Source organism: Myodes glareolus, chromosome 8 (genome assembly GCF_982192425.1).
Source record: "Myodes glareolus chromosome 8, mMyoGla1.1, whole genome shotgun sequence".
NCBI lineage: Eukaryota > Metazoa > Chordata > Mammalia > Rodentia > Cricetidae > Myodes > Myodes glareolus.
The window spans coordinates 2,350,719-2,378,425 of NC_142033.1; the positions used below are offsets into that span (position 1 = coordinate 2,350,719).

Below are 27,707 nucleotides of genomic sequence, written 5' to 3' on the forward strand. Positions count from 1 at the left end.
ACTTGTATTGTAGAGATACTTTTGAAATGATGTGTATAATAGAGTTTCATCTCAGTATTGAATAGACTACAAATTGGTTTGGGTAGGATTCTGTTCAGTCCCACGTACAGAACTCTGGAAAATTCAAAGGGACTGGGAGAGACCTGGAACATGTGTGCAGACCTTTGAAGTCAGGGCACCCTGGCTATCATGCTTCACAAGTGAAGCCAAGACAGACTTCCCTCAAATTCAGGACAAAGGGTGTGATCATTCAGTAAATAAAAATTGTAAATAAAAATCATTCTCTTTAATGCTGAATTCTCTGACCCATAATTTTCTTTAATAATTGTATATCCATAAGTTTGGGAAAGTAAATGCAGCTATGATTATTTAACCACCATTGATGCCTCAGTCAACTCTTGCATAAGCCAAGGGGCCTTTTGCTTCTTATTTTATTATGAAGTTTCCGAGTGTCTTCCACCTCCCAGCCGTCAGCCACTCTTGTCAGGATTTCAAGGGTTTCTGCATATGGGGTCTTAGAAGTTACAGGCTAATGAAGGGCGGGTCGCGGGAGCTTGAAAACAAACAATTCTGCTTCAAAATGAAGCTCGCTTGGTGTGTTCAAGATCCTTCAGATGGTGCTGCACTGAGTAACTGCCTTTCTCTCTGGCCTCTCTAGAAGGAAGAACTTGTGTGGTTAATTAGTATCAGGCCTGTGCTCCTATTGTTGTGTAAACCCACTTTGTTGTGTGTGCAACAGCAATGTGTTCTGCACATGTCATCTGCCTGGGACCCACGCCAGGATTTTAATCAACTGGCCAGACACTGGGAACACGAGGCTTGGAAGCAGTGGCAGAGCTCCTGGCATTTGGGTCTTGACTTTGCCTTTGTTTTCCACACACAGCCCCCTCCAGGTGGACATTGTCATCGACATACAACCTGCTCGAGAGGGCCCCGAGGTGGTCAAAGACCTCATCCTGATCCTGAAGTGCAAGAAGGATGTCAACTGGGTGATCAAATCTTTTGACGTCAGGGGAAGCCTGAAAGTTATCGTAAGTTGGCTGCGCATTTCTTGGTCTTGTTAAACAGCAATGATTTAAACTGTGGTTGTGTGTGTATTATTTTTGCAAGAATTCTGCCTCTTTGAACTTTCTAGATCTCTTAGCTTCTACTTTGCAAACTTTGCTTGGTTTCGCCTGATAGGACAGTCAGAGTGGTGGCTAAAACATGGCCCTCGGGAGTATAATAGATGTGGGTTTGAGTCTTGGTTCTTCTACTTAAAAATTACAGCCTTGGACAAGTCCTTGAAGCTTTCTGAATTTCAGTTACCTCATTAGGAAAGTTCTGAAATGAATCAGTGTGTTTTCTAGTCATAGTAAATATGAAGCAATGAACAAAAGTACATTTTTCATGTCTGAGTATTCTTTAGAGACTCAATATCATGGACCTGAATTTAGCTTTTACTCTGGAGTTAGGTGCTTAGGGAGGAAGGAAAATCCATCTGATCCCAGCTGTGGCATAGGCTTTCCTATTGAGATAAATACGTATTCCCAGTGCTGGTGTGCGGGAGGCAGACTCAGAAGAACCCTCTGAGCTCATTGGCCATCTGTACGGCCTAGCTGAATGGTGAGCTCCTGGTTCAGTAGGAGACACAGTCTCAGAAACAGAGGCAGGCACAGCGTGAAGAAAACACCTGATGTTGACCTCTGGTCTCCATTCACACATTTGCATACCACACACACACACACACACACACACACACTTGTACATGTGTCACACGTGATTTTTTTTTTCAAAAGTAACCACAGGTGTGCTCCAATTTATCTCTGAAACACTGTTAACATGGTAAGGTGATAGCCAGGTAGCTAAAAGTTTGATGGAATAAAACTCATCTCAGGGGAAAACTATTGGACTGAATATTGGAGCAAATTATATGTATGTAATGGGTATGGTGTGTGCATGTATATGAATTTATATATGCATGTATGTATCACACCCCTTGGCATTTTTTTGTCGAGTAAAATTTTAAGGTATTTTTAATTGACCGGCATCTTTTTCAGTGCCTGTTTCGAAACAGCTGGAGTCGATTTTAGATTTTTGATTTTTAAAAAGAGATTGCCTGCGGTTGTTTTGGTTCTGTGTTCATTCGCACACAGCACCTTCCATGGGATCCAGCAGTTGGCAAAGTCAATGGTTCTCTACAAATCCAGCCACATAGGTGAACTCACGAGAGGGGCAGACAAAGCCAGTAGCACACACGTCTCAATTTTAAAGTAATTCTTCTTTGTTCCTAGGGGTTTTTTTAAATTTATTTTTCTTAGACTTTGAAACAGTCCAAATGCCCATCAAGTGTAATGTGACAGATGAAGCTGGTGTCGAGAGCAAACCCTAGCGTGATTTTCCAAGGTCGTGGGTATTTTGATTGCATTCCCCTAGCATGGCATGAGGGGGGGTGGAGGCGACCTGGAGTGTCTGCTGCTTTTGCTGCCTGGCACATCAACCGAATGTTTTTAGCTTCAGAATAACAAAAACAGGAAAGAGAATCAAGCTTTGAAAGGCAAAAAAACATACGGCATGTTTCAGTTCCCTGCCGGAGGGCTCACGCACGCTCTCAGCCCTGACCTGTGGCTCCTGCTGTCCCTGAACACATGTGCCTGGACAACCCCAGGCCTGGGCTTTGCTTTGAAGGTCCCTGTCTCTCAGAGGAATCAGAAAGACTAGAAATGAGATCGGCCATCATCCCAAGGAAGATCTGTTTCTATTCCTCTCTTTGGCTGGACTCCTGTTCCAGGCCAATTTTGGATAATACATGACAACATTGCTAAACAATTAGGTAATGTTTCATCATGTTCTTTTTCTTCTCCAATTCTCCACTCAGTTTCAAGCTATTTGACTTCTAACTCCCTGTCCCAGATGTGAATTTGAACTGTGCCGTGAGGGATGGGTGCATGCGAAGACAGAGGTTTAACTTGCTGCTTAGAAAAGGAGACATAGTTTGTGGGGAACTTAATCCTTGTCTTCCCTGTACTAACAAGGTTGCTAAGTGAAAAAAAAAAAAATAAAGGATCCTGACTGGACCAGGCAAGGCCAGCTTCAAGGTTCATCTTCCCGGTTCATGGTGGAGAGTCTGACCAGCAAGGGGTCTGTTTATGTAACTGTGAAATGGATACAAGGTGACAGCAGTCGCCTGAAAGCTATTGTGTGGTTTAGGTGACTTCAATGATCCCTTCAGTGTTTGTTTAGGGCATATAGGGTCTCTCTCTCCCTTAAAACACACAGGTAGGTGGAAAGTTCTCAGCTATGTGTGTTACTCAGTTGCAAGTCTCAGATTCTCTTTCACTGGCAGAAGAATGGCAGAACCTCGCTCCTTGTATTAAAGGAAGATTATTACCATATATTACCTAAGAAAATATATGTAAATTTTAGCACGGACCCATTGTAAAAAGAACTCATCCTCTTTCCATAAGTGCTTGCTGGAAGAGTTTGTCCACAGGAAGTGAAGTGCTTCGTGAACCAAGGTGGAAACAGGAACCACAGTTCGCAGGGAGGTGAAAGAATGACCCCGTGGCACGTGCGTGGCTGTGCCGAGCTTATCAGAGCTACAGCAAGGGCAGCGTGCAGCCTGTGTAAGGGACAGTGGTCAAAGAGATAGGCAGAACGATGCAGAAAGCACAGCACTAAAATGTGGCTCTGTCTTGTTCCCTGGGTGCCCTGTCTGGGTGCCCTGTAGACGGGGTGCTGTGACTTCCACAGCAGGGAGAGCTCCAGAACAGGAAAGATGAGGGGGGCTTCATAGCCGTTCCCTCTCGTGGGTCAGAGAGATGGGTAAAGACTCCTATGCCAGAGTTCTGTCCCTGGGCCCGCATGGTGGAAGGAGAGGACCGGCTCCTACAGGTAGGCCTCCAAGCTCCACCTCTCTCTCTCTCTCTCTCTCTCTCTCTCTCTCTCACACACACACACACACACACACACACACACACACACACGATAAAATTATAGTAAATTTAAAAGCTGAAAGCTGTTTCCTCTTGTGCCCTTTGATGCAGCGTCACAAATATGACTTCTTCTTAGAAAACACATTGCTAGTTTAAAACCTCAGTGCATATGTACTTGGTATTCTCTACCCATTGCTCCCCTAAAAGCCCTTCTCCCTACGCCATCATTTCTAGGGCATGGGGCACAGCCACTTAGGCTCCACTTCATTAATTATTCACAAAATAGAGCTGAGGAGTATGGTGATGGTGTTTGAGGAGACTCCCCTAAGTCCCCACTTGACTGTATTACGGTTGGGAAAGCCTGGAGAGTCCAGGAATACAAAGGTGAGGAATTTACTCAATGCTGAGAACCAATTTGCCTCCCATTATCCTGTGTCTTGCTGCTTTACTAGCGTGTAGAGTGACGTCTAATCTTTTAAGTTCCAAACCATAATTAATATGAATTACCCTGACAGCATCTAGATTTATGTGGAAAGGCATGAACAGATCACTCTGTCCTGGTACAGCAGGACAGGTGGCCGTCGAGATGATGGGATTCTGGAAAGAGAGTATTTTCTCAGCTGTCTGACAGCGTGAACGTCTAGGGCAGATGAGGCCAGGCAGTATTGTGTAGGCCAAAGTTGCGGTTCCAGCCAGTCAAAACACATGTTGCTTTGAAAGACTGGAAGAAGCTGTCTCTCAGAAACTCCTGTTGACCGAATAGCAAGCTCTGAGAGCTGCCTGGGTCGTTCTTGATTTCTGTCCCATTTCTGTCTTTCATCTCTTTTTCGTTACCACTTCCTCTTCTCATCCACCCTCCCCCTTCCCTCTCTCCCTCCCTTCCCTTTCTCTCTTCTCATTCTTCCCCTAGGATTTTCCTCTGAGTTTGAGTAAGAACTAAACTAATCTCAGTCTATAACAACCGAGCTTACAAACAGTAGCAGGATTCCGTTCCTCTCCGTCTGATTTCTTGCGTGCACACATGGAGTCGTGAGCGGCCAGCCTGGCAGGTTTCCGCTAGATAAGCTCTTTGGGTAACAGGAGACGATCTTGGGTGTCAGCTCTGGAGTATATGTGGCCTCAGACAGTCTCCACAACTGAGGAGGCCCAGAGAATGAGCGCCTGTGCATCTTTTATGACTTTACAGTGGGAAAGAATTAATATTTAGTCATGTTTGGGGCAAATAGAATGGGAAACAAATGAGGCATTTAGAAAAAATGCTGCAGATATGCAGGAGAAAATCACTGGGCATGGAAATTAAAGGGATTTTGATGCAGTGTGACAATGGCATAATCTATACTCTGGAAGCTTCTCTGGTCCACCAGAGCAGTTGTGCAAACTGGGCCTTGCCCTTGGGTCCCTCTGCAGTGGTCAGGTCCCTCACCCACTGACCAGATCCCTGTCACAGGCGTCAGTAGGGCACATAGACATTGCCACGCCCTGGCTACCCCGAGGTTATCCATGTCCTTCCTTGAAGGAATACTAGCATTTTAGCATTGTAGCTGATTATTTTATGAAAGCTAACCTTTCAATGTGGCTTCTTGAATTTTCATATTGTCTTTATATAGGGGCCATATCAATTTTGATGTCCTTTAAGTTTCAATAGATGTGTTGCCTATGTAAGAATATATAGTTTGTGGATTCCTCCGTTATTACTAAATAAAATACTAATACTTAAGCAGTTTCTTAATTAATACTCCAGATCATAAAGTATAGTATATTAACAGAATTGGCAAGTGAATACAACTTCAGGACAGCTAAACCAATCATAAATTATAGATAAAATGTAAAGACTTGAGTTTTACCATGTGGAAGTCAATAGCTTAAATAGCATTGGGAGAGTCACGATATCCTACTGTCTTTCCTTTAGGTCGAGGCTACAAGAGGCAGAACCATAGGAGTGTTTATAACACGGTGTGCACACTTGGGTACTTTATACACAATTTTGAATAAAAATAGGAAGGGAACATTTGAAATGTGTACTTAGCACAGGCGGCCAAAATAAAGTGAGAAGGCAGCATGGGTGGTTGTCACTTTGTGTGTGTTAATTTGTATCTCAGTGTCTTATCCAAGGAAGACAAGAGTTGCAGGGTAGGTCCTCATTATACTATCTAGAATCTGCTGATTTCAGGTAACTCCTTATTCGAAGTATCCTTTTAGAATATCTCTTATTCTTTGACAACTTTATACATGATACAATGTATCTTGACCATGCCTGCCCCCAGCTCCCACCTTGATCCCCCATGGACACCCCATAAAATATTCCCTTCTCACCTACCTGTCTTCCCCATCTTTCATTTTTGTGAGTCATAGAGCCTGGTCAGTGCTGCCTGTTGGAATGCTGACCGACCCATCTTGACCTTACGCGGGTCCTGAAAAGCCCTTTCGGTTTTATACTCACAAGTGAAATTTTGGTATTTCCTTTAGGCTACCAATAGCGTTGGCTTTGGAAAAGACAGTGAAAGATCCATGACAGTGACCAAGTCGGTAAAAAACAACACCCTTTCCACCCAAGAGAATCTGGTGCAGTGGGCATTGGACAATGGCTACAGCCCCGTGACGTCATACACCATGGTGCCTGTGGCGAATAGATTTCATCTTCGGCTCGAGAACAATAATGGTACGTGTGGTGTTCTGTCTCTCGGACGAAGTGTGTCTGTGAAAGACACTCATGTCCACGTGATGGTCACTGGTTTTCTGTCGTGCAGCTTGATAGTTCGTCTGACAGCGTGAAGCTTAAGCTCACGTAGTAATGGAGGTGGCCGTAGCACATATGTTCCGTGATGGGTTACATGTCAGGCATGTTTTGTTCACCAAGTCCTCTGTGATTACAGTAGAATGATTAGTGACCAATCACAACTGAGAAGACCAAGGGGGCAGGACCACTGGGGAACATGGCTGAAGTTTACGGGAGAATAGTCATGCGGACTCAGACAGGGGAGCTTTTCTTCAGGGTGTGGAGGCAGAATTGCCACTCCAGTTTGGCTAGCAGAAGCAGAGTCTGCAAGCCCTTGGGAGCTTCTGGAGTTTTAAGTAGGTGTGACTTGAACCCCCTAATTCTCTGATCTCTGGACCTGTTCCTCACCCAGTGGTACCCAGTGGTAATGCTAGGTTCCCACCCAGCATTAGTGTTTCTTTACTATTAGGGGAGGTGTTACTTAATCTCCAAACCTGAGCCTCAGATTCCTCATCAACAATCAAAATAACAAGAAAAATAACATCTACCCTACTGGGTTGCCAAAATGTTTTGTTGTTGTTTTTCGCGTGGGATGGTAGTGTTTTTGTTTGTTTGGTTTTTATCAATGTGCGAATTGAAAGCACTCCAAAGCTATGACTTCCTTTGGTGCTTTGTCTATAACATCCTTTTCAGAAGGATCATGTGGAAAGAGGGGTCACGTCTCCTACCATTTCGGCTATCTTACCCTGAGGCAGGTGTGGCCTTAAGCATCCATCAGCTGGGCTCAGATAACCATGGATGCAGAGAATCCTGAGGAAACATGAGTTTTTCTCGCAATCATTGGAAACATGGCGATGCTGCACATTGCCTTTATGGAATTCTATCTTCCTTGCAAGGAATAAGTGTGCCTAAGCGCCCCCCCCCCCCTCTCCCAGAGATGAGGCTCAAAAAGACCAGGGTACCTGGATATCACCTAGATTTTTATCAGTCAAAAAGAAAGCAGCAAAATAATTCTAAAAGAGCAGTGTCCAAGTGGCAGAGGACTCACCCACTGTGGTAAAGAACCTGGACTCGATCCTTGGTGCTGCAAAATATAAAATAAAAATGCCAATGTTGTTTCAAGAGATATTTTGAGAAATGATTTTAGGACCCCTAGATTAAAAGAAAGTATTTTAAGGGCCTTTGCATAGCATGTTATGGCCCCAATTGGCACAGGTATATCGTTGGTAGGAACTTAGAAATTGCCGAGCAGAATGCCTCTCAGTCGTGGTCGAGCGTTGCCGTCGCACTAGAAGCTTCAAAAATTCACTGGAGCTGCTTTTTCCAAAGCCCCTAAGTGATTTCAACATGAAGCCCAAGTTGAGGATCACGGTTACAATCCAAACTTTTAAAGTTTAAAACTTGGAAAACTGAGTCACAGAGAAATAAGTCACATGTCCGAAGCCACTCAGCTAGTTAGAACCCCCGGATCAGAATTCAGGTTTCCACACTGCTTAGTCAGTTCTATGCCCTGCACGTTGACTCCAGATTTGCTACTGGTGACCCCGTCTCTGATGATGACGTGGCCTGACATCAGCCACTCACGATGTTTCTTCACCTTTTGTTTCCACAGAGGAGATGAGAGACGAGGAAGTCCACACCACTCCTCCAGAACTTTGGATCCTGCTGGGCCGTGACCACAGGCCTACCCTGGATAACCCACCCTTCCTGGGAGGGAAAAGCAAAGATGAAGGTCTCCCCTTCTCTTTCCAGAATATCCCCAAGAAAGGCTGGAAGGAGGGAGAAGATAGGATTCTCCATCCAAAGAATCCTGCCATGCCCAGCCTCCCACTGTTTCGGGACCACAGAGAGCCGGAAGAAGTGCAGGGGGGTGTGGCCAACGCCTTGTCAGTCAAGTGTGACAGTGAAAAGTTGACTGTAACTGTGAGCAGAGACTCTCTCAGAGACTCTCTCAAGGTCAGTGGCTCAGTGTGGTCCTCTAAAGAACGTTCCCCCAGCCAGCTGCAATCCGCGTCTGCTATTTCCCTGTAGCTATTTCACTTGGTAGCTTTTTCCCCTAGTTGGATCAGCCACTTCTCCTGGGCTACAACCCTCATCCAACTTCCTGTTGTTCTCAAAAGAGGAGAGGAGTTCAGATCCTCCTGTGTCAATATTTTGCTACTGAGTTTTCAGTGCCAACAAACACAATCTGAGGGCTGTTGACAGGTGGCGGATGGGGAGAAGGCAGGAGGGGGAGGGGTACGACGCAGGGATGCAGGCCGCTGGCTTCTGCCTTGGGAGGTGGGCTGAGGTAGGCACTGCTCCTTCCTGGGTACGTTGAGCTGCTGTGAAGCCCTCCACTCTGCCTTTGGTGTTGTCCATTTCAGACCAGTAACTACTCAGAGGTGGAGCTCACCCTGTCAAATCATTCATGCAAAGCCAAGATGAACGGCACCCACTTTGTTTTGGAGTCCCCCCTGAATGGCTGTGGCACTGGCCACTGGCGGTCAGCCCCTGACGGTGTGGTCTACTATAACTCGGTGAGTATCGGTGGCGTGGCTGAATATCACTCAGTGTTAGTCTCCCCTTGTCTCCGAAGATGACAGGGATGGAGATAAAGCGAGATGTCAGATCTCAGCAAAATGGGATGGACTTTGGCCCCGAACTCTTGTTTTGGTTTACCAGTGAGTCTGTGGGATTTGAAGGTTCTGTTTTCTCAGCTGGAGCTGTGGTAATTTCACACACTTCCTCCTTCCATCTAATGATGGTCCACCAGGAAGGTGATTGTGCCTGTACCATCCTGCTCTGGTCACACTGGAGGGTCAAATCGGTTGGTCTTTATGGGACTAAAATCCCAAAGCCCTAGGTTATATGTGCATCTCCGAATGGATGCACAGTATTTTGCTTGTTCAAAAATAAGAGGAGACTCCTTCCCTCATGAGTTTGAAATCAGAAAAGAATCTTGGTGAAATTATCAAGTCTCTGTACCTCTAAGAAAGACCCTAAGTTTAAGAAATTTTATTTTTGAAGTTAACTAAGAAAAGGCTGCACCAGCGCCCCCGGCCCCTCAAAAAAGGTGACCCTCTGCGGTCCGTATAATAGTAAGGTCACCCGCTGCGGTCCGTATAATAGTAAGGTAACCCTCTGCAGTCCGTATAATAGTAAGGTAACCCTCTGCGGTCCGTATAATAGTAAGGTAACCCTCTGCAGTCCGTATAATAGTAAGGTAACCCTCTGCAGTCCGTATAATAGTAAGGTAACCCTCTGCGGTCCGTATAATAGTAAGGTCACCCTCTGCAGTCCGTATAATAGTAAGGTAACCCTCTGCGGTCCGTATAATAGTAAGGTAACCCTCTGCGGTCCGTATAATAGTAAGGTAACCCTCTGCGGTCCGTATAATAGTAAGGTACTTGACTTGGACATTTTAAACTGATTTTCAAATTAGCACTGGGAAGAAATGGTGATCTACTGAGTCTAAGGTCTCAGCTGCTTCTAAAGATTAAGGATGTCCTGGTCCCAAAGTCACCTCTTTCTTGTATGCTTTTATTTTCTTGACTGTTAAGAGTAAGGTGTGAATTCTCCAGCCGCTTGCTTCAGACACCTCCAAGCTCTCTTGCCGACCTCTTCTTCCTCTTCCTCTTCCTCTTCCTCTATTTCTTCTTCTTTTTGGCAGCTCTCCACCTTTATTTGAGATTCAGCAGGTTAGCTCTCATCCACATTGACTGTAGATTTTTGAATGTGGCAGCAGATGTGTAAGTTACCAATGTGTGGAGCTTGTGTGGTGAGTCCTCATCCTCACGGCATTTTCTGGACAAACGTACCCGGATGCGGTATGGAACATTCCTTACTCCTTCAGCCCAGATGGCTTTATTGAGCCTGGCATCAAACCACACATCTTGAGTCCCTATCTCCTTCATGGCAAATTTCCAGTTGCTTTGAGTGCCCTAGGGGCACGCTTCTTGAAGCCCATGCCATGGATGCACTTGTGAATGTTGATGGTGTATTCTCGGGTCAGCACCTCGCTGCCTGCCTTCTTGTTCCTCCTGTTCTGTCCCCTTCCATGAATGACGCAGGACTTTGTAGGACTCTTCAAACTTCCTATATGTTTTTATTTTCCATTATGTTCACAGTTCAATCATATGAAATGGAAATAAATTAGGATTTTATTTGTGGAGTTGTGATCTTTGGGTCACTTTTCCATCCTATTCAGAACTAACCCAGTACAATACTTTCAGCCAATGTTAAGACAGATTGTTGTGAATAGAACATTTTCTTTTCTATACCCATACACACAAGAAAAGATAGTGGGAAGGATTGAGAATAAAAAGGGGATGGGGTATGCAAGACCAGAGAGGAGAAGAATTGCTCCATGGAAACATTAGGCACCATGCTTCTAACTTAAACCAAACTTTCTGTAAATCTTAAGAGGTCCAAATAGAACCAGCGGTTTGCTCAGTGGGTAAAATGTGAGCTCAGTGCCCAGGACCTGCATATGGGGAAAGGAGAGAACTGACTTGCAAAGCATTCTCCAACTGTCACACGCACACACACACACATGCACGCGCACGCGCACACACACACACACACACACTCACACACACACACACACACACACACACATGCAATCCAGACGTTATAAAAGATCAAACACTGATGCAAATTAAAAAGTGCCTGAGAACCCACAAGATGTGGGCAAATCTGTCAGCAGCCCCAGCCCCTCCACTTCCATGTCTAGTGTCCCCAGTGTTTGATGTAACTTACTCAACATGGTTATAAATAAATCTATAATTTTTTGCAAGGAAAAAATCCAAATTTTGGTTCAGATCTCCAGCTTGAGTTGAGCTTTTCTGTATTTTCTCATCACTTTGAGGTTTAAAATCCTAAGGAGTTTGAAGACTTTACTCTTGCTATCGTTTGTATCCAGTCTGATGTTCTGTTTGCACTGAGTTGTTCCGTGGGTGCAGAGCCGCATGGTACAAAGCTGTGCATCTCCTGCATTGTAGATTGTGGTGCAGACGCCATCCCGCGGGGATGTCAGCGGCAGTGGGTCAGGTGGCTTTGAAGACTTGGAGTCAGGTGACAGTGGATTTTCAGGAGACACCGATGAAGGAGAAACTGCCCCCCTGAGCCGAGCCAAAACTGTGAAGGTATGTATTGGTTTCTCTTAGTGGTTTGCTTTGGTTTGTTGTGGATTGCGTTGTTCATTTGGTTTGTCTTCACTGGGAACTGTCAAAACAGTAGCATTGCATGTGAAAGGCCAACACTGAGCATATGACTGATCTAGCCTCGTCTGCTTGCAGGTGTTCCAGTTTAACTGCAGCTTGCGGCAGCTGAGGAATCCCAGTGGCTTCCAGGACCCGCTCGATGGAAATATCACCTTCAACATGGAGCTGTACAGCACAGACCTCTTCCTGGTGCCCTCCCCCGGGGTCTTCTCTGTGGCAGAGAACGGACATGTTTATGTCGAGGTAAGAATAGAGTACTCGCCGTGGCACCCAGCCTAGTACCCCCGCAGCTCCTGTGACACTCGTTGACACCTTCATCTAGGAAACAGCTTGGCTCAGAAAACTCTTCCAGGTCACCTTCTGAATATTGGGATGTTATGGCTTATGCTAAATGGATGTAGCGGGTTTTTTTGGTAAATGCCAAAAAGAAAACAGTGAGCAAAATGTGTCATCTACCAGTAAAGCACCCTGTTCGTTTCGCTGTCCATACTTTCAGAGTGTGAGGGTTAGGCATGGACGCTTTCAGATTGCCTCACACTTTATCTTAGATTTACTGTCGAGTGAGAAGCTCTGTGTGTGTGCATGCATGTGTGTGTGCGTGCACGTGTGTGTGCTTATGTGTGTGTCGGTGTGTGTGTCTGTGCATATGTGCATGTCTGTATATGCGTGTATATGTGTCTGTGTGCGTGCACGTGTGCGTGCATGTGTACATGTCTGTGTGTGTGTCTGTGTGTGTGTGCATGTGTGCATGCGTGTGTGCATGTCTGTGTGTGTGTGCGTGTGTGTGTCTGTGTATGTGCACGTATGTGCGTATGTGCGTATGTGTGCATGTCTGTGTGTGAAGTTGTTTCTGCCAAGTCATTATCTAAATCACCTCCCGAATTTGTCAAAGCCATTTCCTATCTACAACAGAGTCACCGTGCAGAGCTTACATCTGGAATGTCTATGAAAATATTAGGCAGTGGTGGTAATAACGAAATAGTAACCGCTAATATGTATTGCTGTTGTATGACGTACCGAATGCAGTTGTGACTATCATAATCATGAATTGACTTGTCAGCAGGATCCTGTAAGACTGGACTCATTTTTAAGATCTGACTTTCAGATGAGAAAATTAAGATTCAAGCCGTCCAAAGTAGCGCAGCTATGGAGTCCTACCTCTCGAGGCCACGCTATTGGCCACCAGGCGCCACTGTCATGGCCCCTCAACTTGTCATTTGAAAGGGAAGAAAACGTAACTCCGTATCAATGTCAGTCTCTAAGTTCACAGATTCATTCTGGGGAAGATGGACCTTGGCAGCAGGCTGTCTGCCATTTGTGTGTCCTGGGCAGAGTCTGTAGTGACCCCATTGGGCATACCATCTGCTGGTCTCACTGAAAGGCATCTTTGGCTTTGGCGTGAAGCAGCTGGCTGTTGTTGTGCCTCACTGTGGGAGGGGTGAGAAGCTTCCATGGGTGACAGCCACTACAGAACACCTTTGCGTTTCCAAAGACAGACAGTGTGCATGTAGCCCAGGATGCTTTCTGAGGTCATACTGGAGCGGTGTCGTCCCCCCCGCCACCCCACCCCGCTGTGTGTGCATTGCTGCGCTTTGGGGGAAACCACTGCTCTGTGTGTGTTGTCCCTAACCATGATTGCCCCTACAAGAGGGTTCTTTTCCTCAGCCTTTTCTGTGTTCACAGCCCACAGCCTCATTAGTCAGTGACTCCTGACTATGCCGTAGGTTGGAAAAGACACTCCTTAGCTACAGCTTGCCCTTTTCCAAGCATGTGCCTAGATCTGTTCCTTTGTGGCTTTGCCAATTTATGCCAGCTAGTGGCTGATCTGCCTTGTGTATCCCACCCTCAGTGTTCTCCTTTTTCTCTCCTTCCCCCTAAAGTAGTCGCTTACTTGAACTGTGTTGTTGGGAGGTTCCCTCTCCCATCCCCTCTACATTTTCACTCTTGTTTTTCCGGCTATATCTTTTTACTTATCATGTTTTTATAGTTAAATTTGATTTTAAAAGTAGATCAAATATTTTTTTGCTGCTTTAAATATCAAGTATGTTAAGAAGGATTTGAAACTGGGGAGTAGTTATGAACCGGTTTAAACTTGATTGAAGCTACCCCAAACCTGAAAGAATCTGTAAATGTTTTGCTAAATAGGGTAGCAACTGGCCATGCCCGGTCTTTCTTTCCCTGTTTGGACTCCACCTCTGGTAGGAAAATTTTTTTACTTAAGTAAAATAAAACTTCATAAATCACTGGCTTAACCTGAAAAGTCAATCATGTCTTGCTTTCTTCTCCAGCTGCCCTCCTTAGCCTTTTCTGGAACCTTGTACTTTCTCTAGTCCACAGTTCTTTCCCTTAATCCAAGGTGGTCATTCCCGGGTGACGCCTGGTGATACCACGGCCGTTCTTCTTCTCAGTTCTTCTGGCTTAGTCAGCATCTAGAGTCCCACTGCTAACAGTGGGAGTTCTTACTGGCTGGGACCCACGCTGTTGGCGGGAACCTTTTCTAGTCGCTGTTTCTCACACTAACTGCATCTTCCGCATTAATTGCTGCTGCAATTGATCATGTAGGTGGGAAGAGAGCTTTTGGTCTGCATGTCAGGAGCAGAGCGTGAGGATTCCTGGGTCTGGTCTCATTCCCAAGCCTGTAATCTTCCTACCATTCACTTCTGGTCCGTTCTGCAGCAGGACCTAAGGTTTTTCTCCTCTGAAGCACTGAGGAGACAGTCTAGGCAGACATTCTGCCTTTGCATACCTTTGAAAGTGAGGAAAGAGTCAACATAGTTTTACACTGAAGACTGAGTTCATGTTAAATGGCACTTTGTGTTTGTAACATGTATGTAACTTCTCGATAATCTCTCTAAGATAGAATAGCTTGTTCATCAGAAATAACTCGGAAAGATAGTGAAAGTAAATATTTGTGGAATGTTAAGCAAGGTGGCAACACCATAATTAGCTCTGCCGTCTGTTCATGTCCATGTTGAATGTCCGTCGTTACCAGTGTGGGATCTTTTGGGCGTGCTATGGATGAGGGCTTCTGCAGTGCTGGGGATTTCCCCTGGGCGGGTTCCAAATGCAAGGCTTGTTTATTATCTCTGTCTTTTTCAGCATTTGGGGGCTCATGGTCTATGGGTGAGGACTAGCTTTATGTCTAAAGTGTTGAAGTTTATTATTTATACTTAGTTTAGCTAAGGAAAGAGTCAGATGAGTTGTTCACACAGCCCTCACGTGTCACCAGACAGTCAAGCCAGCCTGCTGCAGGGATTCTAGCAGGGTTCAGGAGAGCTAAGGTTTGAATGCTGTTTACATTTGGCTAAGCACTTCTTTCCGTGTCTAAACAAAAGAAACTTCAGTAAGATTTGGACATGGCACACACAATGCTTTGTAAGAGGGAACTATAAATGAGTTGGAAATGTCTCCAGGCTAGTTTTCCCTTTAACGCCGCCCCCGCCCCCCCTCCCCCAGGAGGATTAAAGAATGACAGGCGAGTTCTTGGCAAGACTGGTTTGGTGCCAGGTTGGTGACTCCCACCAGGTCACACTGTCCCTGCTACAAAGCACCACGGACCTGCTGACTGACAGAGCAGGCTGCATCTACGACATCCTGCTCCTAGCATTGCCCCGCCTGCCTCCAGCACGGGGATTCTCCTCCATCCTGAGCTACAGGGCGGCATTAAAAAATCTCGTCCTGGTCATAATCTGCTGTTGTGGCGCTGCGGGCTTCGCCTGTGTGTGCTTATTTCGTAAAATCCACTTAGGTGCATAACTGGCTTTTACTTTTTTTTATCTCCGTGGGCTTCCAGAGGGCCAGAGAGACTTAACCCATTTTGTATTTGTAACTTGCAGAGTTTGAATTAAACAGTTTGTTGTCATTCGCATCAAGTTAAAATGAGAACTATCTCTCACCAATCAGTGTGTGTTTCTGCTACAGCCAGAGAGCTGTAAATAAGTTATGAAAACAGAGCAATGTTACCCAAAGAACTATGTCAGGATAGCATCTGGGTGGCTAAAGTAAAGAAAGCTGCCAGCCATTTCTGACTTGATCTTGTTCCTTGGCAGGTATCTGTCACCAAGGCCGACCAAGAACTGGGGTTTGCCATCCAAACCTGCTTTGTCTCTCCGTTCTCAAACCCGGACAGGATGTCTGATTACACCATCATTGAGAACATCTGTCCCAAGGATGAGTCTGTGAAATTCTACAGCTCCAAGAGAGTGCACTTTCCTATCCCGCACGCCGAGGTGGACAAGAAGCGCTTCAGCTTCATCTTCAAGTCCGTGTTCAATACCTCCTTGCTCTTCCTACAGTGCGAGCTGACACTGTGCACCAGGAGGAAGGGCCCACAGAGGCTGCCGAAGGTGAGTGGGTTCTCGTCTGTCAGAGACGCCATGGGAACGTGGAATCCAAGTTACTGCAGGCTGAGGTTGTAGTTTTGAGTTTTTGAAGCCTTCTGGTCGAAGCGACAGGGAACAGTGTGCTTTAGGGTTTTGGAAAATAAACCCTGACAGTGAGTTAGTATTTTCCGTACTTGCTTAACTGTACCTTAGAGTGATAAACCAGGAATGATTTCCACCGAGGGAGAGGCTGGCCCTGGCTCTGTTGGTCAGACAGTGTGCCGTGCCAGAAGAACAAGGAATCGAAAGGACAAGATCAGTGTGAGGATTAATTTTTCCAGGTCCCACTGAGACTGGGATTGCAATTGTTTTTTTGACCTTCTCTGTGTGGGTTATAAGATGGCCTTCTCTCGGGAGGATTTCTAAGGGAAATTAACAAATATTTTACTTTTGCCTGGTTTCTTATCAGCTCATCGTATTTGCCTCGTGCCATTGCCCATATTAAACGGCTATGTTCTGTTGCCATAACAGAAATTAGAACCTTTTGACCTTGTTGGAGCAGCCACTGCAGGGGCTCTGTTGGGTCAACTATGACACCTTGTTAGGTCTGCCTTGTGTGGGACAGGTATCTCCTGCTGTTGCTTCATTTCTATGAGCTAATGTGATTTCATATAATTTCCTCCGCATGTTTATTCTGTAACTATTACACACAGTCTAAACTGGATTCTAATTCCCTTGGAATCTGGCATCTACTAGTGTCTCAGAAGTCCAGAATCAAGCTGTAGCATTTATATCTTTAGAATTCTCTTATACAGAGACTGGAAGAAAAAGGTAGGTGGAGAAAAATACCTATTAAATAGATTTCTACTGACCTGAATTCCTTGAATCATTTCCCGGAGAAATCACTGAGTTTTGTCTACAAATTAATACACAACCAATTACCAGTCCTCAGGGAACATAGCCAAAGACCCAGGCTCTGCTCACTTGTCTGCTTCTAGAGCCACTGCCACCCTTAGTTCTTCTCCCAGAAAGGAAAGCAGCACACACTTCCCTCCTGGGTGGAAGAGCAAAGGAGGCAGGATGCTGAGGAGGAACTGTTAATGCCTTCCTCTTACAGGCAGCGGTTCCCTATTCCTTGTAACTCCTGAGTACTTCTGTGACCTTCTAGGAAAAGGTACCCATGATCACCCAGTCTTGCCCTGCCCTTTGTGAGTTAAGTGTATGGGCCAGGGTCAGCCTCTGAGATAGAGTAAGCATTGGGCTAGCCAGACAGTCAAGGAAGCTATAGCAGTGAAATGAACCTCACATCTTCTCAGCAGCATGCCTTCTTCCCACCATGACCTGCCTTTCCCTCTGCAGGAAAGGTTTTTTCAGGGTGTTAGGGGTTGGGTATCTTCTTACAGTGTGATTCTGGCTTGTGTGTGGCCCAGAGAGGCATGCACTTTTTCAGATATGATACCCTCCACCTCCAGACATGTCCCTGATAAGTTTCCAGACTTAAAATAGCTAGAAACTGCTGGTCTCGTACTTCTACTATGTCTCGTGACTTCTACTATGTCACGCCTGGGTGACATAGTAGAGCATGTGTGAGGTACCGGGTTAAATGTTTGCACCAAGGGAAAAAAATGAAAAGTCCAAACCAAAACAAACAGAAGATGATTGTGGGAAACATAATTTTGTAGAATGTAAAAAAAAATCCAACAAGTATGACAATATGTTTACAATTATCAACAAATATAAATTCTATCATAACGCAATAAATGCAGTTTCCCACAATCACAGATTGTAGATGTTATCACAAAGAAGCCATTATTGAACAGGGCCAAGAACATCACATCTGTAGTTCACCCATTTGTCAAACGAATTCTGAATCTTTAACTCTTTGTGGGGAAGGGCCGAGGAGGCTATCTGTAAGCTGTCCGTTGATGTTTGCGTCTTCGAGTACAGTGAAAAGCATACCAGGCCTGCCTTGCTATCTCCCTGATTATTTAGGGTTCTTTGAAAAGCACACAGATGCCCTGTCTTCTCCATGGTTAGCAGCCGTGAGCTCTCTGGTAAGGGACCAGAAGATAGCCGTGTGCAGGACTTGTGACTTTCCTATGAGCCATGACCATGACTGCTTTGCTCCGCCTCTCCGCAGTGTGTGAGTCCTGATGAGGCCTGCACCTCTCTAGACGCCGCCATGATCTGGACCATGATGCAGAATAAGAAGACATTTACCAAGCCCCTGGCTGTGATCCACCAAGCAGATTATAAAGGTGAGAATGGGGGCCTAAACCTGCTCCTCGTAAAGATCCCCAAAACACACATGGTGAAGGAGAAAGATGATGCCTACAAGGTTCCTCTGACCTTCATCTGCACGGTGTGACACATATGCACACATGCATGCACACAGACACATGGAGTAATGTTTCCTCTGACCTTCATTTGCGTGTTATGACACATATGCACACATGCATGCACACAGACACACACAGTAATATTTCCTCTGACCTTCACTTACATGAGATGACACATAATGCACACACAGAGACACACAGTAATGTTTCCTTCATTTGCATAGTGTGACACATGTACATGGACACACAGAATAAGATCATCACTTCCTCTGATCATCACTTACATTGTATGACACATATGCACACATGCACACACACAGACACACAGAGTAATGTTTCCTCCGACCTTCATTTGCATGGTGTTACACATGTGCCTCCACACAGAGATACACAGAGTAGTAAATGTCATCCGACCTAAACTTGCATAATACGATACACACACTCACACACAGAGTAAATAAGTGTTTTTAAAAATTCAGTTCTGTAATTCAAAGTCCAGTTTTGTTCAAAAAAATAAAAAATAAGCCAGTGCTAGTGAAATAGCTGAGCAGGTTAAAGTCTTTGCCGCAAAGCCTGACGACCTGCCTTGATCCTTGAACTCACAAGGATGTAGAATAAGAAAACAGACTTCCCCAAGTTGTCCTGACATCCATCCGCATGTATTCCATGGTACACACATGCACACGCATGTACACCATCTATAATGAACATATAAATGTAAAAAAAATAGTGTAAGGCCAGTCAATTTAGAAAATACTTCTTTGCCCCAAGACAGTTCCAATTCTGCCATTGTGGCTATGTGTAATTATTTACAAATTCTTCTTTAAAGAGCAGATGAGGGGACAGAGAAACATCTCAGTGGAAGAGGGCGAGATAGGGCATAGAGGACAGTGGGTTCGATCCTACGCACCACAGAAGAATGGCATCATCGTAAAGGCCAGCTCCGCCATGCTCCTCTCCGCTGCATTTCAGAGGTGCTCCTGTGGGTCTGGGACGTGCTGGGACGTGCACGCTTGCACAGCCCAGCTTTCCGTACTATGCCCACGGCTCTGCTCGCTCCATGCTACAGTAACGCTTCATCAAGGCCACAGATCCCTCTGGGAGGGGTTCTCATCCGTGAGCATCTTCCACTTAGGAATATTGGAAGGAAGTTGAGATTTATAAAGGAGTTTTCAGAACTCGGTTGCTCCCCATTCCTAGTGTTTCCATTCCTTCGTGTGTGAGAACACTCGCTGATCTATACTGACTAGGAAAGAAGGAGGAACGTGTCCTGAAATGTGTGGTGTCAGCAGCAGGGCGGACAGGCAGGCCCAGACAACCAGCAGGGAACTCCAAGGACTGTGGGGAGAGCATCACAGCACCCGGACTGGGACGTGAGAAAGCCAGGATGCCTCAGGCAGCTGTCAACAGCTGAGGGGTGGGGCCGCATGTCGCATGGGTGATCTGAGTAGCTGCCTTCCTCCCTGTCTTGAAACAGCCTGTCCCTCTCCAGAAGCCTTGCTTTCAAAGGGTGTCAAGCTGAGAAAAGACTGGCAGAGTGGGCGGGATGAGAGGGGGTGTCAAGTATCCAGGGTGAGATACGCCAGCATTGCAATCGTGGACGTTGTCCTGCCACCCTGAAGGGCAGAGAGAAACCTAGCAAAAGCCGGCGAGCAGCTCAGTCCTGGCTGCTGGGCCAGTGAGAGGGGAGCCGTAGTGACTGGTGCTGACACCAGATCTGGGTTTAGGGTGCTCTGGAATGGTACTTTGGGCCAGGATTGGCAGGACTTAGCAGTGGGTGGCTCTGGAGCAGTCGTGAGCTACCCGAGAAGAGACAGGTGGGTGCTGGTCAGTCTCTCAATAAGGGGTGGCCATTCCAGGTGTCTCACCCTTCAAAGAGGCAGGAGAACATGGGGTAGAGACTGACTCGCAACCCAGAAGTTGGGGCACTGCCCTTACTCCCTCCATATCCAACGGGCTATGGCAAGCCCTCACGACCTCCCTGGTTTATGTTCTTCATCTGGAAAGGAGAGGCTAGAACAGGGACATGCAAGCCCTTGCAGCCACAACACTCGACTGAGCTGTTGGGAGGAGCAAACAGATTTCATTCAGTTCATTTCCTAACTGCCCTAGATGCTGGGTGTACCTATCAGATGTTTATTGGGTCTTGTATTGAATATAGTTTGTTTAGCTTTTATTGTTTTTTCTCAGGCACTCAGGAGTTCGTCTCACTTCTCCTGGGTTGCCCAAACACTGCCACCCTTATCGTTGAGTCTAGGGGAAAGGAATAGGAATGAATTGCGTTGCAAAGAATTCATAGTTGAGCAGCAGCTGACTGTGTCTTGTGCTATAAAAGTAGTTAACAATAGCAGCAGCCACCTCGCTCTCGTCCCTTACCCTTACCCTATTTTGAGAGCACGCAGCAGCTGGTTGTGCCCGTGCCAGGCAGCACTTAGGCATCGATATTACAACACTATAACTTCCAGCAATTCTTTCATTCTTTTTTTTTAACTCCAGTGGTATTTTTCTAAGTAATTTCTCTTGTAAATTAGGTAATTACTTTTATTTAAACTTAGAGTCGTTACACTGAACACTCTGTGTTTTCTTTACATAAACGCTCAAGAGGAAAGTGTTGATTTTTTAACCGGATATCAAAGCAATTTCACGAGATTCGCTAATTGAGGTGAGATTTTAGTGGAGAAGCAAGTGGGTGAACAGTTTATGCTTAGGTTTGTGAAACACATTGAGGAGGCTGAACTGCAGTTTCCCAAGGCTGTATGCAAATCCATCTTCCTTGGCAGGAGCAGGGAGGTTTGCTGCTGGTTTTTGGCTCCGTAATGGCTCCCCTTACCTTTTGTGTTTATTTTCATTGGCTCTGAAATCATTTCTGTTCCGTGTAGATCACTGAAATCTAATCTCTCAGCCACACAGGGCACTGGAATATTTTTGGGAAAAGGCAGGTGACCGTTGGCCCAGTAGCAGTGGCATATTAAACGACAGTAACCAATGTTCTTTCTTGGAGTGGGAGACCAGGGATGACCTGTGGGGTAAGAGTGCCCAGCAGCTTCACTGTCCAGGCACTGGTCCTCCTGATGTCCTTGCCATAGAGCCACCTGTCCTTGGCCATTAGGCCCATCTTTCTGTTTTTACAGCTGAGGTTTCCGGGACGACAGATACAGGCAGAGAGTAGCAACCACCACTACCAATAATGATGACATCTTCAGACAGTGTTTCTTCCTCTGTGGGCAGGGAAAGTGGCCATCAAAGCTACATGGATAATTCTAGGTTCTTTCAATAGGCTACCATTTTTAGTGGAACCTTTGGTCTCTAAGTCCTTTGGAATCAGCCTTGGCTGATCACCGGGCTCCTTTAATTTTCAACAATAGATGAAGATGCCAGACTGTTGAGGTGTTAGCAGTGGCAATGAGGATCCAACATTCATGAAGCATTTCCTTTGCTCAAGGCCCTGTCCTGAGTGCTTAGGGTGTTATCGAGTTTAGTTCTCACAGAGGCTTTGTGGAGAGGACGCTTTAACAAACGTGGCCACACACCTATATACGGCAGACCAGAATGCAAATCCATTCCTTTGATTTACACCTTTTGCAAACTCCCATTTGCTGGCTAATTCTGGTTTTTGGTAACTGCCAGGACTATAGAGAGCTGCCTCTTCACCTCCATCCCTTCCCGGTCTTCTGCCTTCTCCTCCCATGGCCCACTGTTATCAAGACACTACTCAAGTAATCTAAAGAATATGAACTGAAAGTCAGATGAAAGATTAGAAAAAAGAAAACACATTTCTGACAGGGTTAAAATATTAGTGTGTTTAAAAGTGCAGACTCAGACATTCTGTGACTTTATGGCTTGAGCACACAACGCAGAAATCACAAATAGCTGCACATATTATGGTTTATGGCAAAACAATTAAAATAGTTGAGGCAGTGCCATCCTGCCATCGTCTCTGAAATGCTTCAGCACATTGGCCGGTTTCCCGGCTTTGCCATGATTTATACTCAGCTTTTAATTCCTAGCAAGTTCAACTTTTGGAATTCTGGATTTTCTCCACACTTGAAAATAAAAGCACCTGCATTTCATGACCACTCAGTAAATGTGGATTTCTTCCTTTTCCTCTCGGTCAAACTGGGGTTCTGTTAGGAGAGGAAGGTATTGGGAAACCATTTCAAATGTCAGTTGGAAATTAATCTAAAAGAGGCGTGACATTTTGGAACACATTTGGATTTTCCAGAACCAAAAATACTCTTTAAAAAAAAAGTTTGTCCTCAGGTTAGGCAGAGATGAGGGAAAGACTAGAAATGCTGGCTGACCGAGCGAGGTCTCGGGCCCTGAGGGAGCAGGGTATAGAATGCTCATCATTCCAGCTGCTTTGCTTTTTGAAAACCTGTTATTTAGAAGATTTTAAATGTATGTAAAATTAGAACGAGCCCTCCAGGACGATACCATCCGGTTTTAGCAACTACATAGTCATGGTGGATTTTGTTTGGCCACTTCCTGTGGCCCATTTGTGTGGAAGGAAACCAAGCAGTTCTATCCATCAATAATCCAGGAGATACCTCTCAGAAATCTAAGAAGCACCAAAAGATCTTGAGGAGAAGGCTGGGCAGTGGTGGCGCACGCCTTTAATCCCTGCACTTGGGAGGCAGAAGCAGCCAGATCTCTGTGAGTTCAAGGCCTGGCAGGGCTGCATAGAAGACTCTGTTGAGGAAGGGCTCTAGTACTTAGGATTGTTTAGGATTACCACTCTGAGAGCAGTGCAAGTGTTGGGCTTCTGGGAGAAAACCAGCAAGAGAACATGAAATGATACTTTGGGTTGTTTATTCCTAAAACATGTTTTCTAAGTCCCTAATATTAGGGCTTTATAGTACAATGTTTCTCACTCTGAATAGCATCCACCTAGGACTGGATAACTCTGATGTGGGCGCCCTGTAGAATTAGCATCATCCTTCATTTCTAGAAACCTCCATATTTCCAAAGAGCCCTGTGCCCTGTCCCTGGACCGTGAGGGCCATTGTCTAGTGGCAGAGTGCAGATAAGTTAATGGGCCAATGCAAAGCGTGCCATAATTACTGAAAAGAGCCCAGAGCAAGGGTCAGAATTAGCCGAGTAAGGTTTGGGGAAAAAACGCTCTTGAATAGCCGCACAAAGTCATCACCCCCCAACCCCCACCCTGTTTCTTTGTGGGCCTTCTCAGCCCTGCAACGTTTACAAGAACTGAATTAAAACGGGAGGCCAAAAGCTGTGGTCAGTTACTCATGCATAACCTACCCCAGACACGCTGGTTGGTGAAAGCTAGTTCCGACATCTGAGGAGGGAAGTTTTGGTTCTAGAGGTAAACCAAAATTTGTTCAGACTGTATGAGAAGATTTGATCCAGAATGTTGATTATAGTGTATTCTTTCTGCAGAGAGAGATCCACTGTTAAAATTCTCTTTACAGCAACATCTAGGATTCCTTTCTAACAATCTTTTCCCTAAGTAAATATGGCTGTTCCTTTCCTTCAGCAGGCGGGTTCAGTTGTAGGGCGCTGGAAGAGATGAGCTATTTTTGTTATAGTCGGGTTATGGGGAACTGAGGAACAAGAAATGTTAGTTGGTAAATCCTGGAGCCTCAACTTTGCGGTGTGGGGCTTGTCTCTGCACAAATGGTCAGGACGAGACTTGACACAAGGAAATAAGGCAGGGCTGTTTCTGTTTAGCTCTCTGGGAGGGCCCTATTTGGGGTGAGGGGGAGTATTAGATCACAGTGTAAGTCCATTTTTAAACAATACCATCCATCACAAAGACCTTGCCATAAAACCTAAATTCTTACATGTGAGGTCCTCCCTCTGGGAGAATCCTTCTTTTCAAACCACTTGGGGATTCTGAGTGACACAGTGTAACCGCAGGTGGAAGGCTGGTTGGAGCTCCTGCCAGAAGTGTGTATATACTTCTTGCTGATGCACACTGCTGAGACCTTCAAATGCCTTCGCACTTAGTTCAGTGAGCCAAACTGTTACTTCTTGAAAGTAGGTGGATTTGTGGTCAGATGCTCACACTTGAGAGAGTTCCTAAGGGTGTGAGGTAAGAGACGGAGACTTTTTGTCTACTTTAGAGTATTGTCCAAATCTACAAATATCAGAGTTAGTGTTATTATTGCTGCCAATAAGCTGATACCCAGGAAAGGGCATTTTAGGCAAGCACCCTACCAACTAGGCTACATCCCCAGCCAGGAAACACATCTCTAGAAACATGCATTCTTATTATTTTGTGTGTGCAAGCATTTTGCCTTCACATTTATCTGTGCACCGCTTGCCTGTCTGGTGTGCTCAGAGACCAGAAGAGAACATCAGAATCCCTGAAACTAGAGTTAAAGATAATTGTGAGCCACCTTGTGGGTGCTGGGAACCCAGCTGTTGTAGAAGAACAGCCGATGTTCTTAACCATGGAGCCATCTCTCTGGCCCCTAGGAAATGTATCTTATATAGTTAGTTTAATGACTGTTGAGTTCTGCAAACTAAATTGTATCATTTTTCCCCTAAGACTGAGTTCTAGTTTTCCTTCTGTTGCTATAATAAAGTATCCAAACAAAACCACCCACGTAGAAGAGGGGAGGTTTACACTCCTAATTTAGTCTATCACTGGGAAGAACTCGAAGCAGGAACTTCAAATATGTGGTCACATCATACTCGTGATCGAGAGCAGAGAGAAGTGGCTGCGTACCTGCTTGCTTATCCTCAGCTCCGTTGCTCCATTATGCAAATGTAGGGCCCTTGTTCTGGGAATTGTACCTCCCACACTGTGCTGAATCTAACCCAGCTAACTTAAGACAGCCCCCCACAGACCACCCAATCCAATCTCAACAGTCCCTCAGTGAGACAGCCTTCAAGCCAAACCGTCACAAGCAAGTTCTCATTAAGTGGGTCAAACAGGCCTGAGGCCACTGTGTGTCCAAGCTATCCTTGAACCCATAGTCATTCTGCATCCACCTCCTAGGGGTTGGGATTATAGGATCATAGACTGTGCCTGGCTCCTGGGTTAACTTTTTAAGACACCTTAATTTTCTTAGTAATTGTATTGACGTATAACTTGAATGTCTCCTCAAAGGGCCACCATGACACTCAGATTCAGGGGTTACCTCCTCAGAACCGGACCTGGTCTGATTGCTATGGTTAACCCCGAGAACTCCCGTCTCCATTCACACTATCAATCTTATTATTTATTTTTATAAAGACCAACTTGCATTATTTTGTTCTAAATCCCACAAGTTCTGTTTTGTTTTGCTATGAATCCAAAGACTAAGTGTGTCCGTCTTTATGAATGATGATGAAGTTAAAGCCGAGAGGCACTAAGGACACTTAGAAACTCCAAAGAAAAAGATGGTGTCTGAGCCAGGGCCTCTTCATTCTTTCTCTATAAAAAACTGGATAGATAAAGTATCTGGTTTGGGGACTGTCCAGGCCCTGTCTCAAGTGTCCGGTTCTCTTGCTGTGGCAGGAAAATGGCTGTAGATCATGTGTGCTGCACACGACCACGGAACACCGCTTTTGGGACAAACTTGAATTTCATGTAATTTTCACCTCCTGCAATATTCTCCTTTTGCTTTCTTAAATAAATCATTTCAGATTATAGTTTCCCGTCTCAGGCCAGAGTGTCCTCACCCTGGTTTAAGCTCATCGCACTGTGGAGAGCAGCAAGTACCGGGTACAAGCAGTTACTGAATCAGAGTTTCTCCAGCTAAGGACAGGGTACAGCCCCCCCCCCACACCCCCACCCGTAACCCGTGAAGCCAGAGTCAGAAATCCTGGTTCAGCCCTTTCCCTGATGTTTCCCAGCTGTGATTGTGAACTGGTCACAGGATATCAGACTCTTGGGCTGCTCATTTGTAAAACAGCAATTGCAAATTCTCTTTCTGCTGGCCTCAAAGGACCAGGTTTAGCATCGTTGAAAAGACCAGGGAGCATCTAAGCACAGAGGTGTTCTGGTCCTCTTATTTCTTGTTTCCTCCATTCTCCAAAAGGGTGTCAGCATTTTAATCACCTTCACCAAGCATTCCTGGAAGTCTGATTCTCTGCTGCTCTGAGGCTTCCCCTAAAGGCAGCACAGGGAAAATGTTGGGACCCTCTACAGGCCTGGCCACGCCAGCGTGTCAGAGTGCGACCTGTGTGGCTGAAAAGGGATGGAGTGAGATAAGAAATGAAGTTACGAAAGCCATAGATTTTCCCCCAAGGCAGGATCTCACTGTGTGGCTCTGGCTGTCCTGAGACCCTGGTCACTACGAAGACCAGACCAGACTCGGCCTCGAACTCACAGAGGTTGGTCTGCCTCTTCCTCCCAAGTGCTAGGATTTAGACTTGTGCTACTATGCCCGGCGAAAAGCTGTAAATTCTTAAAAAAATATTTCAAGGGGGGAACAGTTTTGTAAATGTATTGGAGAAGCCTGGTGTTAGAAGGTATTGAACAATAACTAGAAAGATGAATGAATACATGCACACTCTGTCAGATCCTTGCCTTCAACTTTCCTCCAAATTGCAGAGCCTCTGTAACTGGTCCCTAGCAGAATACAATGCCTGGAATATCTGAGACGTGCCTTTCATATGTTAAGAGGAACTTTAGCGGTGGTTTCACAAAGTATTTATTAGCTTGGGCTAGAGAGAAGTCTCAGCAGGTAAAAGTAGTGTCTGTTCTTCCAGAGGTCCCGAGTTCAGTTCCCAGCACCCAAGTCAGGTGGCTCACACCACTCCAGCTCCAGGGATCCAGCACTCTCTTCTGGCCTCTAGTAGTACACGTACACACACGCTCTCTCTCTCTCTCTCACACACACACACACACATTTATTAACACTTAAAAAAATGCCCTTCTGCTGTGAGTCTGATGATCCCTTGCGTAAATGGAATGCATTGTGACTTATGCTTTTATTTCAGAAAGCGTTCCAGACACTAAAACTAAGGAGTCCAATCCAGTTCCTCCCCCTCCACGTAAGTCTTTATGCAACTATTTCCAAACAATGCCTCTGGGCTTTTCTAAGAATGTGTTGGTCGTGGAAAGTGGAAGCCTTGCCAAGCTTCCACTGATAAGGCAGCTCTGCCTCCTTCCCTCTTCCCCTTCCCTCTTTCCTTTCTTCACTTTTCCCCCCTTCCCTCTGACCTTCACCCTCTCAGTCCTTGTTCTGTGGTCTCTGCCTTTGCCATATTAAAATCCTGACTTGTTGACCCACTGGCACGGGCAGCCTGAGTGTGAAGGC

At 45.6% G+C, this 27,707-nt stretch overlaps 1 protein-coding gene across 3 annotated transcripts in view; it reads left to right on the forward strand.

The window, feature by feature from the left end:
- Tgfbr3 (transforming growth factor beta receptor 3) overlaps nucleotides 1-27,707 on the forward strand; it is a 186,701-nt gene that overhangs the window by 141,277 nt on the left and 17,717 nt on the right. For all 3 annotated transcript variants that reach the window (XM_085691529.2, XM_048447105.3, XM_085691528.2), the window contains 9 exons: nucleotides 884-1,031; nucleotides 6,381-6,573; nucleotides 8,243-8,586; nucleotides 8,997-9,149; nucleotides 11,613-11,756; nucleotides 11,910-12,077; nucleotides 15,884-16,180; nucleotides 18,297-18,414; nucleotides 27,388-27,441. In XM_085691529.2, the coding sequence (XP_085547655.2) occupies nucleotides 884-1,031; nucleotides 6,381-6,573; nucleotides 8,243-8,586; nucleotides 8,997-9,149; nucleotides 11,613-11,756; nucleotides 11,910-12,077; nucleotides 15,884-16,180; nucleotides 18,297-18,414; nucleotides 27,388-27,441 (1,619 nt within the window). The remainder of the gene's footprint in view (nucleotides 1-883; nucleotides 1,032-6,380; nucleotides 6,574-8,242; nucleotides 8,587-8,996; nucleotides 9,150-11,612; nucleotides 11,757-11,909; nucleotides 12,078-15,883; nucleotides 16,181-18,296; nucleotides 18,415-27,387; nucleotides 27,442-27,707) is intronic.